At 45.3% G+C, this 18,604-nt stretch overlaps 1 protein-coding gene across 1 annotated transcript; it reads left to right on the plus strand.

The window, feature by feature from the left end:
* Positions 1 to 3,024: 3,024 nt before the first annotated feature.
* Positions 3,025 to 8,924, plus strand: RhiXN_04717 (uncharacterized protein; the record flags this gene model as incomplete). Its single annotated transcript, XM_043324533.1, has 9 exons — positions 3,025 to 4,209; positions 4,272 to 5,549; positions 5,608 to 5,858; positions 5,911 to 6,181; positions 6,230 to 7,647; positions 7,716 to 7,971; positions 8,033 to 8,296; positions 8,362 to 8,512; positions 8,539 to 8,924. 9 exons carry the CDS (start codon positions 3,025 to 3,027, stop codon positions 8,922 to 8,924), a joined length of 5,460 nt encoding a protein of 1,819 aa, XP_043176952.1.
* Positions 8,925 to 18,604: the final 9,680 nt, after the last annotated feature.

An 18,604-nucleotide genomic window follows, 5' to 3' on the forward strand; every position in this document is an offset into this window, starting at 1 on the left:
GCTGACACAATGTTGGCTTGCCAGTTGGGGCATAAGCGTCCTCCCATGGCCATCAAAAAGCCCAGATTTGAATATAATTGAGAACGTCTGGTGGCATCTGAAGGAGCACATGCGTACTCACTGACCTCCCGCTTCAAATAAGGAAGAATTATGGAAAATAGTGAGGGACAAATGGAAACAAATTTCCCCAAAATATATTGGCAATTTGTATGATTCATTACTGCGTCAAGTACAAGCTGTGTATTTAGCTAAAGGTGGAAACACCAAATACTAAAATTTGTATCCAAATTATTCAGTTTTGCATGTCATTTTGGGTGCATGCATGCAGTTGCAGGTGCAATTTGAAATGCTCAAAAAGAATGAGCCAGCCCAAAAATTTCGCTCACGCGTATCTCCACGAGGAGACTTAGTTTCGATCTAAAACTTTGTACATATGTTCTATACTACTGTATCTACATAATTTACTATTACATCGTAAACGAATTCTCAATCGTGCGGGTGACGCGTGAGCGTCATTGATTTGAGCTCACGTGGCTCAATCTTTTTGGGCGCAAGTGTATGTGCTCGGCACCATGGTGGCTATTATCAGATACATCCCAACGCTGACGTCTAAGTCGTGGCCTACAAGTACGAAGCTATAGACCGAATCAAGGAATGGATCCTAGGACCCGCATTATGCTGGAGGATGCAGTATATTAAGACGCTATATGTAGTAATACAATGAATAAAGCGGAAATAGGAAGTAAACACATGATGCATTCAACGGAATTAAGAACGGCACCAACACCTATATATGACATTTGTACACGTGCCGATAGGCGGAAGGGGTCATGACTTCTTAATCCAGAGCATGCTGGTGCGTTGAATAGAACGTTAAGTGTTGACCTTTCAGAATCAGACCACCGGAATGACGTCGCCAACCTGACCAAGTTATTCGAATAAAACCCAATTCCACATTTATTGAAAGTGTTGCAAAGATCCCCAGGATTCCGGGGCACAAGCCCCCCCCCCCCCAAAAAAAAAATTCCCACAGTGTTGTGGAACCCGTCAAGTCAATTCTCCTTAGCGAATCGGCTGACTGGAGGATGGTGCGTATCTTGGGAGTTGGCGACTTTGATCTTAGTGCTCTAGCTTCGGAGGTTACCAAGTGTTCATATATGCACTTGTAAAGTCATTGTCATTCGAATACCCAGGACTACAATGGCCGTTATCCGATGCGTCGCAACGCTGACGCACAAGTTATGATATACAACTTGAAGTCTAAGCCTGAAGCCGCAGACCAAAGCAAGGAATGACGTAAGGGCTCGTATGACACTGAATCGCCGTCCCTTAAGCCTAGAGTCTTTAACTGCTACATATAGAAACACAACGAATAAAGTTGAAATAAGAAGTAAACGCACGGTAGATAGGACCGATAATTAAGAATGATGTCGACAAACGAAAGATGTCATAACATCTAAATTTAGGGCGTGTTAGCGTGTTCGTTCGAAAATAAAGTATCAATGCCAGCTTTTGAGAAACCGAGTACTGGAATGACGTCGCCAACTTTGTCAAATTATCCAAAGCAGGGACCTAATTCGAGAGCTCTTCAAAGTGTCGTAAGGATTTCCGATGATTCTGGAGATACACATTCTGGGACTCCCACAGTTCAGCCGCCTTGGTGGATCACTCCAGAGAGTCTAGAAATAGAATTTTATTAAGTCTGTGCAAATTAAGCAAATATAAGATCACAAATGAACAAAAAGCATAAGTAACTATCAATTCGGTGCCAACTAATTTTGGTTGCATCGTACCTTAACAAAGCAAGCTAGGCTACGGTGGTGTTGGAGCCGTTGTTCCATGGAGCTGAAGGTAAAAACAAGAGGTCTGGTATGTGCGGGTACAAGTGCCTGATACGCACAAGTGGTTGCTGTGCCACATCGATGAATATAACTGGAAGAGCCCAGAGGCTAATCAATAAACGCTTCTTTCCTGTAAAATGCGTCGGGAGACTAGGATCGGGAATTTCAATTTTCAATACAACGATCCATGTCAATGCTCATCATCATGACTTGGAATTGTTGAGGTACCGAGATAACTAATACATTAAATGATATGCACTATCTTGATTAATCGCGGCATTCCGAGTGATTTCCAACAGGTTGCTTCTGTGATAAAATGCCGTGATGGCTGATGAGCAAAGTGCCAAGAAACCTATGCTTATTTTGGGCATTGACTTGCGCAATGGCAAAAGATTTTGTGTGAAGAGGGATAAGTGTCCCTAATAAGAAAAGTCTATAATATGATGAGATTGAATAACAGATCTGCCTAGGAGGGTTCGCACCGCATTGATTCTACAGGCTTACTTGTTCCAAGGATCAATCGTACTGAAATGGATTCAGTTGGCAGCCGTGCCAGAACTCGGACAGTTGACGCGCCAAATTAGAGCACAAAGACAATGGGCTTATTCGCGTCAACTCCCGCTTTAGTAGCGTACTTTATCAGGGGGTGGCATAAGGACCCCCGATTATCCCGGGGGAGGCTTCTTCGGCTTCCGGACATGGATCCTAGTGGCCGGGAGGGGGGAGGCATCGTTTTTTCCGGACATGAAGCCCTGGTTGGAGGGGGGTAGGCATCGTGCAAATCCGGACATGAAGGGGTCGCCGCGGCCCGAGGCTTCTTCGGCTTCCGGACATCACGTGGAGGTCCATCCTCCGGGGAAAATTTTTTCCGGGCGCTAACGCCGTCAAAGGGTCACTTTTGATCGTAACGGTATTCAACTTACAGCCTCGCTCGGGGGCTAGGTTATGTTTCTAGTATATCAACCTACTGTATTTACTAGTTTAAGTTGAATTTATTGTTTTCCCATTCCGTTTTGAGCTTGATGCCCCGGGTATATGCGTTTGCATTTGGCTTATAATTACCAACACTCGGGGTTATTTTCTGAGCTTCGCACACAAATTTTTCGTTGGTGTTAGTGATTTACGTGACCATAGCCAGAGTCAGAGCTCCTTCGTGCTCGAATTTCCATCTCGTGCGAGTACTATGGGAAGTTTAGGCAAATTGTCTGCGCGTAATATCATTGCGCCCGGGCAGGATATAATCGAACAGAACAGCGCGCTTTCCATCCCCAATATTTTCTTAAATTTGCTCCCCGCCTTTGATGCTCCAGTCCCCGATGCTCTTCGATTCACTTTCCCACCTCTGAATAATAATTCGCCCGAGCAAATCGCCTCTTCTACGACTCGTTTCCACGATCATTTGCCCACAGCAATTGGTGCGGATCTCATTGGTCATTCGATTCCCGATCCTACACTCTTCCTATCTCTGCGGAAAGAGTGGCAGAATGTACAGCCCGATGAAGTCCAGTCGATATTCCATGTGACAAACGATGGAAACGCTCATTATTACCCAATCTGGATATTGACATGGTGGGAATTAGTGCTATCAGGCAGACAGAAACAGGACCAATGGCGTAGCGCGTGTGACTGGCTATCCCAAGCTAAATCGACTTCAAACCACCCGGCTGCTTTACAAGTTTTCACTCAAGCATGGGATTATATATCGCATATAGGATGGGACACTGCAATTCCGTTCGAAACCAGATGCTCTGCCGCTGATCTATCGTTCTTTCTCTCAAACAATTGGTTGGCCACTCGACATATTGATTGGATGCTCGAATCGGCGCAGCTCCGCTTTGAATCACGCGAACCAGGCGAGGCTCAATTGCGACCTCCCCATAATTCAGTTATTTTCTACTCACCCGAAGTCCTCCGGGGCATTATTCGACGATTCGAAACCATTCCACCCAGTATTCCTCCCGAAGCGATCTCTCGGTTTCTTTCGCCACTTCAAAATCGGATTCGAAATGGGGAGCGCCCACTGCTCTATACCGTCTATAACTACTCTGACGTACACTGGATCGCGCTAGAGGTTGACTTCAACCGGCAGGTCATCCGTTATGGCGACTCGATGGGTGGCCAGAGAAGTTCGGCTCGCATTCGGAATATAATCAACGCCTGGCTGAAAGCGACTTGGGGTTACGACAAATTTGTGTCTGAACAGATGCCATGCGGTACTCAAGTGGACGATGCGACTTCCTGTGGAGTTTGTGCGGTCAATACCATTGAAAGGCAGGTCTTTGAAGACCCATTATGGGACGAAGGTCTTGCCTCGGCATATCGGGCATCAAAATTTGTGGAAATAGCGTACCGAATATTAGTGCCGAATGTAAGCTTCTCCTTGTGCCTATTGCTGATCCCGTGTATCTACTAAACATATTTATTTCAAAGGGATCTGATTCCATTATCAACCCCCCATTGCCGATATCGCGCATATTGGCCAATTCGTTAGCTGGGTCAATCGGACAAGGTTTATTTATTGCCGAGCCCCCAACATCTCCTCATCAAGCCTCCGGTTATCTCTCCTCCGATGACAATTTCTTCGATGGATTTTCTTCAGATGTAATCGAGAATGTCGAATTCAACGCCTTAAACTTATCCGATGACCAGACCGATGGGGATGCAACGGATGATCCAGAGCTCGTGCATCGAAACCAGGTTTTGATACGCTCGGGATTGGACTCAGACTCGAGTTCAGACTCCAACTCCAGCTCAGAGAGTTTGAAACGCCCGAGAAAACGACAAAAGCCTGGGAAGTCGGCAGCACATACCCGGACTGTCTTAGGAGCCGTTCGCGAAGGAAACTTTCAAATCGACAACCTTCGATGGGCTCGTTTTGAAGCAACGATCAAAGATCTCGATAATTATGCTGTGCTCGATCGCGAAAACCCACTATATGTACGACACTCGACATGCGGGAATAAGTTCAAGATGCGCCAGCCATACGATACCAAAAATTTCAAAACACACGTCCAAGCAAAAACTTGTGGGCCACAGGCGACAGGAGCATCCTCAGGAAGAAAGTCAAAAAGCTTGAAGAAGTCCGATGGTGCCGGAATGCTCCCTCTCACCTCGTTTGCTGGTTTCAAACGGCGTTCTGACCGCTCTATCAGCACTAGTGCAAATCTTACTGGCCCAGAGCCACAGCTTTCTACTCCTGGCTTGCCTGCTATGGTCGCATCTTCGTCATCTACTTCAACACCATCTTCTCAGCAGGAGATCGAGCGCATGTGCCCAGGCCTCTCGGAAGAAGATATGTCAGGTATATCTAATTACTTGCTTCGAACTACGTATATTGGGGGAGGAAGTCGCGCATATAAGCACTTTGCGTTTGCTCTTTATTCAATACCATATGCCGAACTCGGAGCAGAAGAGCAACAGAATGTTCGGAACGAAGCTCATGGAAATGTCGCCTGGCGTGTAGATGAGTCCCGTAATGTTGTTATTGCCTCGGCCTGTACTCGCATTGCTCGAAGAGGGCGCACTTCAGACGGCAGATTGCGTTCATGCAAAAATTGTGCGGCTCTGTTGAAGCTCCGACGTTTCAGAGCCGCTGTCCGATATGAAGCAAAGCCGAATCAAAAATTTACCAATAGGCGATGGGTTCGGGCATCCTCGTGCATGCAGTTTGCGAAGGTACACGGTGTGTATGAACTCATTGTCAACAAGGTAAGTTACATTCATTATTATTTAATTTCCTTTCAAACTGAAAAATTGATGATTTTAGGACGAGAGGACTCCAGCGCAACGATTTCTTTTACAGGTACTTAAAGGCGAAATGAAAGATCGAAAGATTTTCTGTGGGATGGTTGAAGTGATGGCAATGATGGACGACAAGGCGCTTCGTGGAGTTGGCCTTCAGAATGCCAAATATCCCCCCGAATTCGACCAATTTTGCCACGAAATCGTCAATATATCCCCACTTGCATATCAAACATTTCGTAACATCTTTGGGGGTCGAACTGCATCGAATTTTCGGTATGTAGCACCAGTTATTATCTAGTTACAGGCCTATTGAGAGTCTTTGTAGAGTAATCCGAGGCCGAGAGCGTCGTTTCCCTCTAGCAATCGACGATGGTGTTTTCGAAATTGCACAGATTTATTTTTCTTCGATTAATTACACAGGCCCGGTGTGCTTGTCATGCGATGACACCAAGCTCCTGCCCGCTCTCAAAACCTACTACGATACAAGTACAAAACTGTGGTATTTGCTTGGCGGAACTACGGGCGCCATCGCTGTTGCAAGCACAGAAGAACTTACGTCAATTCTGAAGGATGGGAAACTTTCCAAGGCTTCGAAGGTACGATCCTTAAACTAGCGCTGGACTTGGGCCTAATCCCTATTATAGCTTCGGCTCTGGGTTTTACAGGTCCCATTGCCGCATATACCCCCTCTTGCCATTGCTGCACTACCAATTGCCTCAAATGCTACGACCCAGTCACTTATTGGCTACTTGAAACTTGTCATTCAAGGCCTACTTGCCCGAGGAATACATGTCATTTCGTATGCTACGGATGGCAGCGCAATCGAACAAAATATCCAGGAGTCACTCTTTATGTCCATGGATAAATACCGACACTATACTGTCCCGCATCCTTCACGGCGCCTTCCCAACAGCCTATCTACTCCAGACCCCTTGGACTTCAAACTAGGTCTCTTAGACGGCAAGACCAAGGATAATCCATGTGTAATCATCCAGGATAGTAAACACGCACTCAAAACATTGCGTAATACCCTATACTCAGGTGCTCGGCTTTTAGTAATGGGTTCCAGGACACCAATGTATTCTCAAGTTCGCGACATTGCTGAAGATCCCGATTCAACCCTCCATCGTCGCGATGTCGAAAATAACGATCGGCAGGACGATGTTTCCACGGAATGTGTATTCAACCAGTTCACACTTTCATTCGTAGTCAAAAAACGACCCCAGTACCTTGGCTTAGCAGTCTATCTATACATAGCAGGTGAACTCGGTGATGCATACCAGAGCCGACACATTTTGCACGCAGATCGGCTGTGGATGGTACTTCGAGCAAAATTCTTCTTCGATTTCTGGCGACAATTTCTCCTGGACTCTGGCTACTTATTATCTCGATATTTCATCTCGCAACAGGCTTTCAACATCTTAACAACAATAATTGAGGGCTTAATCTTGCTCATCTATGCTTATCGTGACTATATGCCCGAGGGGACTCCCCTTTTACCCTGGCTGCACTCGAGTGAAGCCTGCGAACACTTTTTTGCCGAAATGCGAAAGCTTGTTCCAGACTTTACATACCTTGACTTTATTTTCTCTGTGCCTAAACTTCGTGTTCTGCTCCGCGCATCCTATCGAAACAGTCCCGAGTTTTCCGCAGCATCGACAGAGCGTCAGAGGAAAGCAACTGGCTACCAGCATACATACATGGATTCAACAAATGTTGACTTGTCACTTCTAGCTTGCTTCCCAACAGACGGCGAGATTGCAGAAATTGCATATATTGCATACCGCGAGGCGATTCTACTTGCTCAGGCAGTGAATATACTTCCCGATGACCTGGTCCCTGCAACAGCGCTGGACCATACAAGTACATTTGATCAATCTGAAGAAGATACAAGCCCCGAGTCCAACACAGGTGTGGCAGAAGACTTATCATCAAGTGAAGCGTTTCAAGAGCTAGTTGAGCTTGCAGATGCCCACGACCTTCCGCTTGAATCAATTTCTATTCAACGCGATAACTTAGTGTATGCTAATGCGGCTCTTCAAACCGAGGCCACGGCTCTCATGTAAGTGGACAAAATCTCTCTAATTGTTCCCAAATGGCTGATAATATTTTCCTGCCACGGTGTTTTAGTGACAACCTTCCCCCCGAAAACGATGCCGATGTACTGCTTGACCGCACAGCCGTTGAGGAACATACAAAATCGACCACAGAAATGTCTGACCCCAACTTTCTTGAGTCACAAATTCAAGATATGAATAGCGAAACCTTTCCCCAACAACGCTCTTTGGTCGAGCTCAACTTTGATATCCTACTGCAGATCCGACAGCGCCATCAAAATCCACGCGCACTCAAGAGTAGCAAAAATTATGCAAAATTTAAGGCAGGCGTGAGCATATATTGTAGTCACTCATCGTCAACACTGATTATTGATATACGATCATACATAGCTACTAGGTAAAACTGCCTCCCAACAAGGGGAGGTCCTTCCAGGCTCATTGGCTACCCCGCACGCATCGGAAGGACTATCAACAGAGACAAGTCACGCAGCGCTAGCTCGCTCGTTCTTGCAGACATTGCGCGATCATGAGCTTAGTAGTCATAAGATCTCCCCCCGCCTACAACGCTGGATTGTAAGTGGGGGTGAGACGGATGGACAATTCAAGGGCAACACAGCAAATGCTAAAAAAGCCGCAGAGACCCGTGCAGACTCCGTAAGTAATGTTTCAAGTTCGCTACTTTACCAGAAAAACGTTGTAAATAACCGAATTCTTGATAGTATGTCAAACTTCGACGCGATTGCTTGCGGAAACGCGGCATTCCCAGGCTACTCGAAGATATTGCCACGGCACGAATTACTATCATTGACCCAATCAAACCCGGGACTTTTGTCTGGATTATGTTGGAAAAGCAAATTATGCTTGGACGAGGTAAGTCTTGACTCATATTTATGCAGAAAAACTCAAACTGGATATTACAGTTATGGCTATATACATCAAGGAGGGCGGATACAATGGGATGAACCTATGGGTCCCCCAGACCACTCATCTCGGGCACATCTCATATGTCGCAGTCCAAACCTATCAGAAGGTTGCATCGCGGGCCAAGTATCGTGCTATACATCTTGGTCGGCCAATGGAGATCCCGTACTACCAACTTGTACCGACAAACGAGCTCTTGATGCGCGTCGGCTTCGTAAACACGCCAGGCTCGGAAACTGAGGACATCGAATTGAAGGATCGCCACATTCTCGACGAGAGAGATGAATTGGCGCGTCTTTTACCCGAACTAGAGAAGGCCGGTATACCACGAGTGGGTTCAAAAGCCAGAACGGGATCGTAAAAGGAAAATATGTATATAGATATAGATATGTACATTTAAGCGCCGGGCGCATACGGCCCGAGGCATCGTTCAACTTCCGGACATGGAGGGTTTGGGCTCCGAGGCATCCGCGGGTTCCGGATATGAGTCATATAGGTGGCCGCCGAAAAGCTTCCGGATATGAACACTAGTAGGAGGCCGGATTTCCGAAGAAGCCTCCCCCGGGATAATCGGGGGTCCTAGGGTATTGCGAAAAGGGCAGCGTGCTGTCGCTCCACGACGTCGATTGGCGGAGCTAACGGCTATGACACTGATAAACATCTATTATTAGCGAATTCAGAACTTATTGTCAGAGCCGGCGGTAAAGATATTGATCTACACCGTGTGTATGGTGTGGATGCCTGTCACATCAGTCATGAGTTCAACCCCTAATGTGCCTGACAACGTTTGCACAGATATCTTCTCTTCCTTTTCGCTAAGATCGCCGCCATACATGCGCAGTGAACAGGATGAGCAGAACAACGCCATCACGGTCAGGGCCATAAATACTCAATAAAAGCCTTTGAGCTATACAATTGATAGTAATGTATTGAGTGCCGTACGCTTTACCATACCAGGACAATTCAAAGTGCCTGAGCTTTACGCAGGAGATAAAGTTAACATCATATATAGCATACGTTTGTCTCCACAGGCACGTAACTAGGTACTCCCACTTCCGTATTCTTTTCAGCTTGAACGTTGTATTTTAGCCACCAGGCTATTGAACGTCTGGAAATGCTCGGAGCTTACAACAGCCACAGATGCATATACTTGATATGATCTATAACAAGTATTGAGCAAAATAGGTAACCAGAAAAACACGAGGAAAGAAGGTGCATGTTACGAGTACATGCGTTTCTCGTCCAGCATTATGTTCCACGCTCATACTCGTAACTATTATCGTTTTGTGCACCGAAGAATCACACACGCATATAGCGTGCCAGATTCCTCAGCTTGTGCTATGGTCTGGCATGCTCGCCTGTGCACTATGTAGCGTTTTGTACACGGTGCAAATGGTAGTGCTGGCTGGGCCACCCAAGGCTACAATTATTCAGATCCATAGTCCGAACGCCTTGGGTGGCAGAGGGCCATACAAAAGATCGTAATAGGGATGATCAGCGAGTGCTGAAAAATGACAAGACAGATCGAAACCTCGCGCTTGGTACGCCAATTCCGAGATCGTAGTATGGCAGATTCATGTCAAGTATCGCATGTAGTGCCTCCGCAAAGTGCGGCTTACTTGCCACAAACTATTACGATATTGCACACGCATATGTGTGCTGGTACGATACTTGATAATCAAGAATCCAATGGGGACATTGCTCAATATTAACTAACCAAAACCCCATCTCTTTTCAGCCTCCATGAACACACTTCAAGGGTGTCCGAAAAGTTTCCGTTCTAGAGGTCTCGAGGATCTGGTTTGTTTGGAGATAAAACAGCTGTAGGGTACCCTATAAGCGGAACCCCAGGGAAGACATGCGATCAGAAACAGGATGAATATCGAAAATGCTGACAAGCATAATTCCTGAACCTGGTATACACGATGTCCGTTAGAGATAAGGCACCATGAGGAACAAGACCTTGGGTGTATGCATAGCTAAACGTACTTGTCCCGGAGAAGTGGAAGTCCCTGCTGAGATAAATCTAAGTCAGCCAAATCTCTCCATAAGTAAGTACATGATTATGCAGAACCATATATACGCACAAACGTACAATAATAAACGGATTCGTTCGTTTAACTTAAATACTCATAGCCATTACGAAGGCACCTCGAAGAGACAACCGGGCCGGCTCGCGTGTTTTCCGGAAAGGTCGGTTGTCGGAAATCGATGATGTGTAACATTACGTTGTCGATGACTTTGGGTTGAACTCAGGCCCTCAAATGGGCTTTGAAACACCTTGAAGAACACAGGATGACAGATCGGAGCTGCACACTAATCGTCTATTTGTGGGATGTGTGGCTAAAGTAATCAATCTAGACCTACTGGTTGAAATGTAAGTAATTGTTGTTTTAGACATTTGAATGAACTCTAGGGCTGAGCCTGGAATCTCGGTACTAAGAAGCTTACTGGTCTTTGCCAGGCATTACAACTGACAGAGTTGCGAAATACAACGGGACCACACCATTAACTTAAATCTAGCCATCTCCGAGGATCGTGCTGCAGAGGGAATGAAAATTTGGCTGAACACGACTTCCCAAAAACAAACATTTTGTCGTATCCCCGAGTTGAATGACAGGCTCAAATATCACTCAAAGTTACGTCATAAACTGCTACGACCTTTTTTGGTTATTGTTAACACAGGTACCAGGTCTGTGGTAATCCTATACTCTTGGGTTAAGTTAGCCCATATATATTGTGCTGATGCTCACACGACCGACGTCAAGAAGGGAAAATGGCGTGAATATAGCCATGTTCATCTTGGTCCTCTTACATATGGTCCAAGGGATTCGATCTCAGCATTCTAGTAATAGAACATGTCTCGGCCTGTGGCTCGAACCATATCGCTATGCGCGCGCCTACGTTATCGATGATTAACGGAGAGAGCCTTAAAAGCCAAGAGGGTATAATGGTAGTGTTTTAATCTCCAATGCGGCGCTGAGGTATTGATACATTAGACGACCGGAGCCGCCATACAATACTGACATGCCGCTCCAGAATGATCTTCAGGGAAGAATTAATTGGAGGTCGATTATCAGCTGTAATTATATATACTCGGAATGGTATAAATGAGAACCAGAGGCGCCAGTTTAGGGCTAGAAGTTCCGAGTCAATTATTACCCAATGAAAAGCACTTGGAAAGGTACCATAAAAGTGGCTCAAATCCTTGATAGACTGAGGGCTGACCACGGAATTGTACTGAACACAAACAATCATACTGGATCCTTTCATGAATTACCGGAGACACTTTACAATACTATTAGCCTTGGGAGTAACGTTGCAATCAATGCGGTACTCGCATGCGTGTCGTTTTGATCTCGAAGAGGCTTAGTGTATAAAAATTTAAGCATCAACACTACTATTAGAAGTTAATTTTCCGAGGTTTCAGACATCTCTCGTGGGTCAAAGTAGTCTAATCTGTGATAATCCAAAATAAAAATGCCTTGACGAACTCTTGCAATTCGTTCTATTGGCTATATGACAATGAATCCCACAATCAATGCACTGTCCTCGATAAGTTGACTATCCATCGATGATCGCTACCGGATGTATATGCATTACCAGACGGGATACATAACTATTCAAAGGCTCATTTAGGTATACAAAGCGCAAATCTACTGCTCAGGCGTAAGGTACATTCAGGAGGGATTATATCTGGCTGATAAGTTGATGACACACCACACCTGTTTTTGATCTGCCCAGTGACAAGTTGCATTGTTGGGGCCGTGAAATGCTTTGGTTCTTGGTAGGCATGACCTTTCGTTATGTAGTGTTTGATTAAGAGGATCTATGGGTACAAACTCTGAGCCATATTTCTGGGTACTCAATCTCCTTAAGTTTCAGCGTTCAGGAAGTAACCCTATCTTCTGAGATAAAGGGCCCGATAACGGAGGATGATTTAGTCACTGTCTTCATAGTTGGGGATAAGACATCGATCACAGCACTTTATGACAATTTGTGCATGGTACTGTGGCGTCAATAATGAGTTACCTTCCGTATGGATGATCGTATTTCTGACATTTTCCGACAATGCAACACTTCAGAGAATGATCACCGTTCCGCTACAGTTCCGGCGGCTTGGATTACGTTACACATAGGTTCTGGCACGATATCTCATTCCGACGTATTGTGTATGAAAAAGTATGCAACTCCCAAGTGATAAGGGGTCCTGGTCGACTGTGAAATGCTTTTGTCTGTGTGTGATACGTTGAACGAAAGATTGAGTGTTGTCACACGTGGAATATATGTGCGCACCTCAAAAGTATACAGCGATTACCTTTAGGCGCTCAAGCGTTAGATCAGGACTTTGACTTCGATCGATACGCCTATGAGAGTTGTTTAATCCTGCGCGGTCTGCTATCCTGGCTGCGTACTGCCATCGCTTGGGTGTTTGCACATGGAAAGTTAATAAATATGTGCGTAGATTATTTCCTACAGAAACTTCTAGCTATTCTCTCGCCTTCTTGCTCCTTACATCACCCGAAGATATGCTGGATGGTGAATGTTTCTCAAGTCAATCAACCTACCACCTAAAGCCTATGGCTTAGAAGGCAGATAGGCAGCAATGCTCAGCTCAACCTTACCATGGTGCGTTCCGATTGGACAGAGTTATACATAGGATCGGCAAGAATTTGACTAGACCCCTTAGAAACCAATCATGTACCTTTTACCTTCGCAGTGTGGGACGAAGCAAATTTGGCAGTACGTCATTAGAACGCAACCAAATTTTGAAGCTCTTTTGAAAATATTTGCGTACATTTCCTGTGGTTTCAAAACCTCTCGGGCATGGTTCCATTGACTACCGGAACCTGTGGGCGATGGGTATTACGTTGAATATAACACAATTGCTCGTATCGTTCTATCCGTATCTTATCATTTGAAGGTCTCTGAACCGTAGCAGCAGAGTCTCGTAGGTCATATCCAACAAGGGCCACAGGTGACGCCAGTGGCTCTGATCAGAACGAAAATGTACTACCTCCGCCAAAAATCTTATTTGAACCCAAAGAGGTCTTAGAACAGCGCACAAATACTTCTCATCATCACCATTAGTATCCGTCCTGGATTGCAGGCTTGGTGACTGAACAATAACACTGCGTCACTACCCAGCGGCGCTTAGGACGGAGCAAGGTCACTACTTGGGTCGAAAACCTAACTCAACCAATACTTTGCTGGATGTGTAAATAGTATTTGTATAGTGTTTGTTTATCCCTTTCAGTGAGAAAATAAATATGACACATATGACAGAAGTTGCGGGCAGGATAAATCGGTGTGACAAAGATGTAAGCGATAGCCGCTCGTTGACTATGGATTCTGGAGCCGATTAAGAGCTGACCCCTATACTGCGGTGCATTTGTCTTCCGAACATAATCCGCTAGTCGAAAACCGGGTAATAATGTGGTTCTGGTGGAACGTTTTTTGAACAGGAAGGTTAAGATGTAACCACAAAAATATCAATGTTGGCTCCGAATCAATACCGATGTCACAGGGACAAGATAAATGAATATCCTTGCACCCGGCGTGAGACAAAGATCTGGTAACATTAGGGTCATTTCCAACACTTAATCGAGGCTATCTAAGATACAACCTTTATAGTATAACGCATGGCGATCTGGGACGTAAGGTCGACAGGGTAGATTCTGTGTAAGAAATACAGCGAATGAAACTCGTCGTTTGTATCGTAAGTCATTGGCCAGTGTGTTATGTGGCGGCAGCTTATTTCGATCGTTCGGAATCCTTCTCGCTTGAAACCAGCCATCACATTTAACAATGTGGATAACCTAACATATGCACCTTGTTAACTTTAACCCCTATATCAACTCGAGTACGGTAGCCGAGTACATATGGCAAATGATGGCTTGTGCACACATACCAGATTCGCCCTATGTCAACACGTGAAAGGACTATATCATCATTAAGCCGCACGATTCCTTGATGATCTATACCTTAGCGATGCGTACATCCAGATGTTATATCAGGCTCACCTTCAGAAGAGATATATCACTGTGCATAAGGCACGATGTCTCCGCAGACCCGGGGTCTTCTTCTAAATCTAGCGAATTTAGATGTACATAGGAATACCAAAGGAAACATGTACTAGTTGTGGAACCTCGAAGAAGAGCAACCCGGCTGCTACCCGGAGTCAAGAACATAGATACCAATTTAAGGAAATAGACTCAGTGTATCAGAAAGACATTTAGTCGTGGGAAATCCTACCACGAGGTCCATAGCTATGTACAGACAAATCTTGATGCAGTTGTTTTATCTGGACGTTGTCCTTGCGGCGCCCTTCTTTTTATTATGGCAGAGTATACATATATACAGCTGGTCAGGCACAACGGTGAATGGCAACTAACTTGACTGTGTCTTTATGTCTAAGCGCTGCGGTCGGCACACATGGCTTATCAAATAGAGGACAACTGAATCAATTCCTCGACACTGGGGTACCGGATAAACCGGTTGTCGACAAAGATATTAGTCTGTTGCCCTTCCATGGAAGATGAAGCCCTTTATGACATATACATTTTCCGCGGAGAATCAGCCTTATCGGCTAGTGCCCGAAGATCGGGGCGATATTGATATGTCAAATTAGGCCGACAGATCCACATGATCGTGATTTTTGAAAACGCACATTCAAAAAATGGGCTTTGGTCAAATAGTATCTAATATCTTATCGCCTGCTATGCGCCACTAGCTTTATACTGACTGCAGCCATATGTTCTACATATATTTGATATAATTTGTGAGCGGATGGGCACACTACAGGAACTATGTCTCCCAAGTGTGCCCGTAATATACCGTCCGAACTTTCGGCATCTCGTTGACTTTCCTGCTTTGTCCTTAGTGCGAGATAATTGGTTGGCGTGAGGATTGGAGTCAAGGCTCCCTGTCATGTCACAAACCGAGAGCGGCGCAACGCATTCTGTCTATAGCCTCAAAGGCTAGGCCCATCCGGGGAATAATACAATAAGCTGAGTCGAAGAATCCTGGATATTGTGAGAAAAATATTCACTTCACGTCATGTTCTCGATGGGCGCGCATGTGGAGATACTAATGCGTCGCCTTATTCGACGGAACGTGCCGTTAATCACCCCTAAGTTACATATCTGTCTATCAATTGAATAATAGTTACCGTTGTTTGCGAACACCCATGAATCCAACATTCTCATTGGTTCGGGGACTTTGGTGACCGAATGACGCTCCTTTGATTCCGACTGGTCTCTAAGCTCTATGCGCCTGCAAATCTTATTTTGCTTTAGATTTTTCAGCCATATTTGGGTTGAATTATCGGAAGATTCTCTTTCCCGATAGTGGCGCTATCGACCGATGAGCTTCGCCCGATCCTTGTCAAAGTAAGAAAGTTATTTCTCACGTTCACCTAGTTAAAATTGATGGACAGGTGTTGGCGATACCTCGGTCAAGGGACACAGGCTCTGTGAATTAGCCAATCAGATAATATAGCTCATTCCCTGGGATGGGGACATATGAATAACAGGGTGTCAAGGAACAAGCATCCGAGCCTAAATAGTAAGATCATGTTATAGAGATCAGTTGTTCTACCATGCTCGTAGAGTCCATTCATGCGCACCCTTTATAAACATGGATTCTAGCAACTGCGAGCAGCTGGAGTTCAGTCTACATATCAATTTGCCGATATAGTAGATCTGAGTAAATGCAAATGATGCAACTGGATCTTAGAACACAAACAGTGTGTACAGTTTGACCTAATTTGTGGTGGGTAATAATCCACGTCCCAACTTCATTTTGGTATCACTCCTGTCAAAGCTGGGCTTGAATCAAGGGCACCAATCACTGTAAAAGTACGATCAATTGATGGTATGCCCAAACTAACGACGAAATAACAATGGGAATGGTATCATTTCTTTACATGATGGTACAACAGGAGTCGTCGCATCCGCAACTAACGCAGCCACAATCCTACCATTGTTGAGTAAGTTGCCGTCAAGCGGACTTGAAAGCAATAAACCAGGACTCACGAAGCCTTCATCGCAGCCGCATTGGTTAATCGGGGTTGAGCCAATGAGCTGGGAAGTTTCTTTCGCTACCATTTCGGGTCGGTGTATGAGTCTGAAATAAGAGTATGTAAGTTTGCTAGTCATCGACATATGTCGGGAGAACTGCAGAATAATTCCAGCTATCCTCTGGTCACTCGCTTATGACCGAGTTCCCAGGAGTTCTCCGAGACACCAGGAGTTGACCGGAACTTACGAGTGAGAAGAACACGGGTGCTATAGGTCTGAATATCTGCGGGCTCTGCTGACTAGTTTTTAAACTACAAGGACAATGCTATTTTGGATAGCTCGCCTAATAATAACACAATACATTGGCCGAAAATAACAGTCGCGTTCTACTACAGTTGGAGCGATTGCATAGGTGTATGAATGCTGAGATCTAGAAACGGTCTAACTTTAGCTATCAGCGGCAAAAAATAGGATGGAGCAGAACATACGCTATAGTGGCCCAAACGGTCCACGTCCCTTTCGTAACCAACATGTCACCCCCTTCCTTCCCCGCTTACATCACTTTGCATAACGCTGGTCTAGATCATAGTCGAAGCATGGATGTCTACCCAGCATTCAAGCCATAGCATCTCGACTCGCACACCTTGGGCCTCAGCGTTTTCTCACATCAAGGGAAAGATCGATATCTGTCTTGTGTATATCAGCGTATCCAAGGAAGATCACTGATCCAACTCGTTTTACGTGATCACCCGAAGAGATGAGCTCCAGGCACTCAAAGCAGCACTCCCATTCACACCGCTTATACAAATTTGACAGATTCCCGGCTCGACAAACCCCCTCGGATGAAATTGCCCTTGATGACACAGCTGACGTCAATGAGGGCACAATAACAATAGCAGGCATAGCCCGGGTCCCCCATTCATCTACAATTAGCATTTTGTCTTGTTTTAACCAAGTGCTTGGCTGACGTCGGCGTCAATCAGGGTCTCACTCCCCATTGATCCCATTCGTATGCGAATCGCGCTCTTTAAAGTTGTAAAACCCCTAAAGTCAAGAAGATCAGAACCGACTCCTCAAACCACGAGGCACAATATCTATCTTGTATTCCCTGGATCTGTGTTTTGTCCCAGACAAGTAAAAGCCATACAAATCTTTTTATATCGACGCATGTGAATACGGGGGTTTTAAGTTATGTGTGTGTAGCGCTCGGTTAAGGTGTGAGACAATTTATAATGGTCAAAAGTTAAAACGCCTCAAGGCAGATAGGTTATGTATTTCATCGGAACTATGATAACGTTTACAGTCCGCTTGCATACATTTAGGAGATGAGCATCCCGGGAGGTTCCTGGACCATGCTGCATGGACTCAGTATATTATGCTATAAGATGAGTTACGAGATATGGATACGCAAGGAAAGTGCATGCAAGGGCTTGGTCCCAGACGATCGAGCCCAAACCGCTCGGGACCCCACGCTCCAGCCCAGTTTTGTGCTAACCCCAACTCGATCCGATAGTCCAAAAAAGGCATCTTTCTTCCACACATTCGTTCGTAATTCGACACGCGGGGCGCATACATGATGACTTGTCGGGGAAGGGAAGAGGGACGGGGTGGTGCGCGCCCGTTTCGCTGTACCAAGAGGCCGCGGATAGATTACGTTGACGGTTGTTTGTCTCGTGGAGTTTCTACAAAACCGACTGTCTGGCGAAATCATTCTTCTCATAATATAATTACCTCGTCGGAGTTCAAAAATTTTATATCAAGGAAATGACAAAAAGTAAATTGAGTTACAAGGGGAGGGGAACGATCGAATAGAAGTTAGGTTAAAACTATGGGATACAAATGATGAGAGAAGAGAAGGGATAGAACACTCATTTATAATTTTGTCCAGATTTCACTACCAAGTAGTAATTCCATAAGACATGGAGCGCATGAAAACAGAAAAGAAGAAAGCAGCAGATCTAGACTGGCCTAGTCAAGCCATGCAAGACCGCGATTGGCCCAGTAACAAAGTCATACGTGG

Source organism: Rhizoctonia solani, chromosome 2 (genome assembly GCF_016906535.1).
Source record: "Rhizoctonia solani chromosome 2, complete sequence".
Lineage (NCBI taxonomy): Eukaryota > Fungi > Basidiomycota > Agaricomycetes > Cantharellales > Ceratobasidiaceae > Rhizoctonia > Rhizoctonia solani.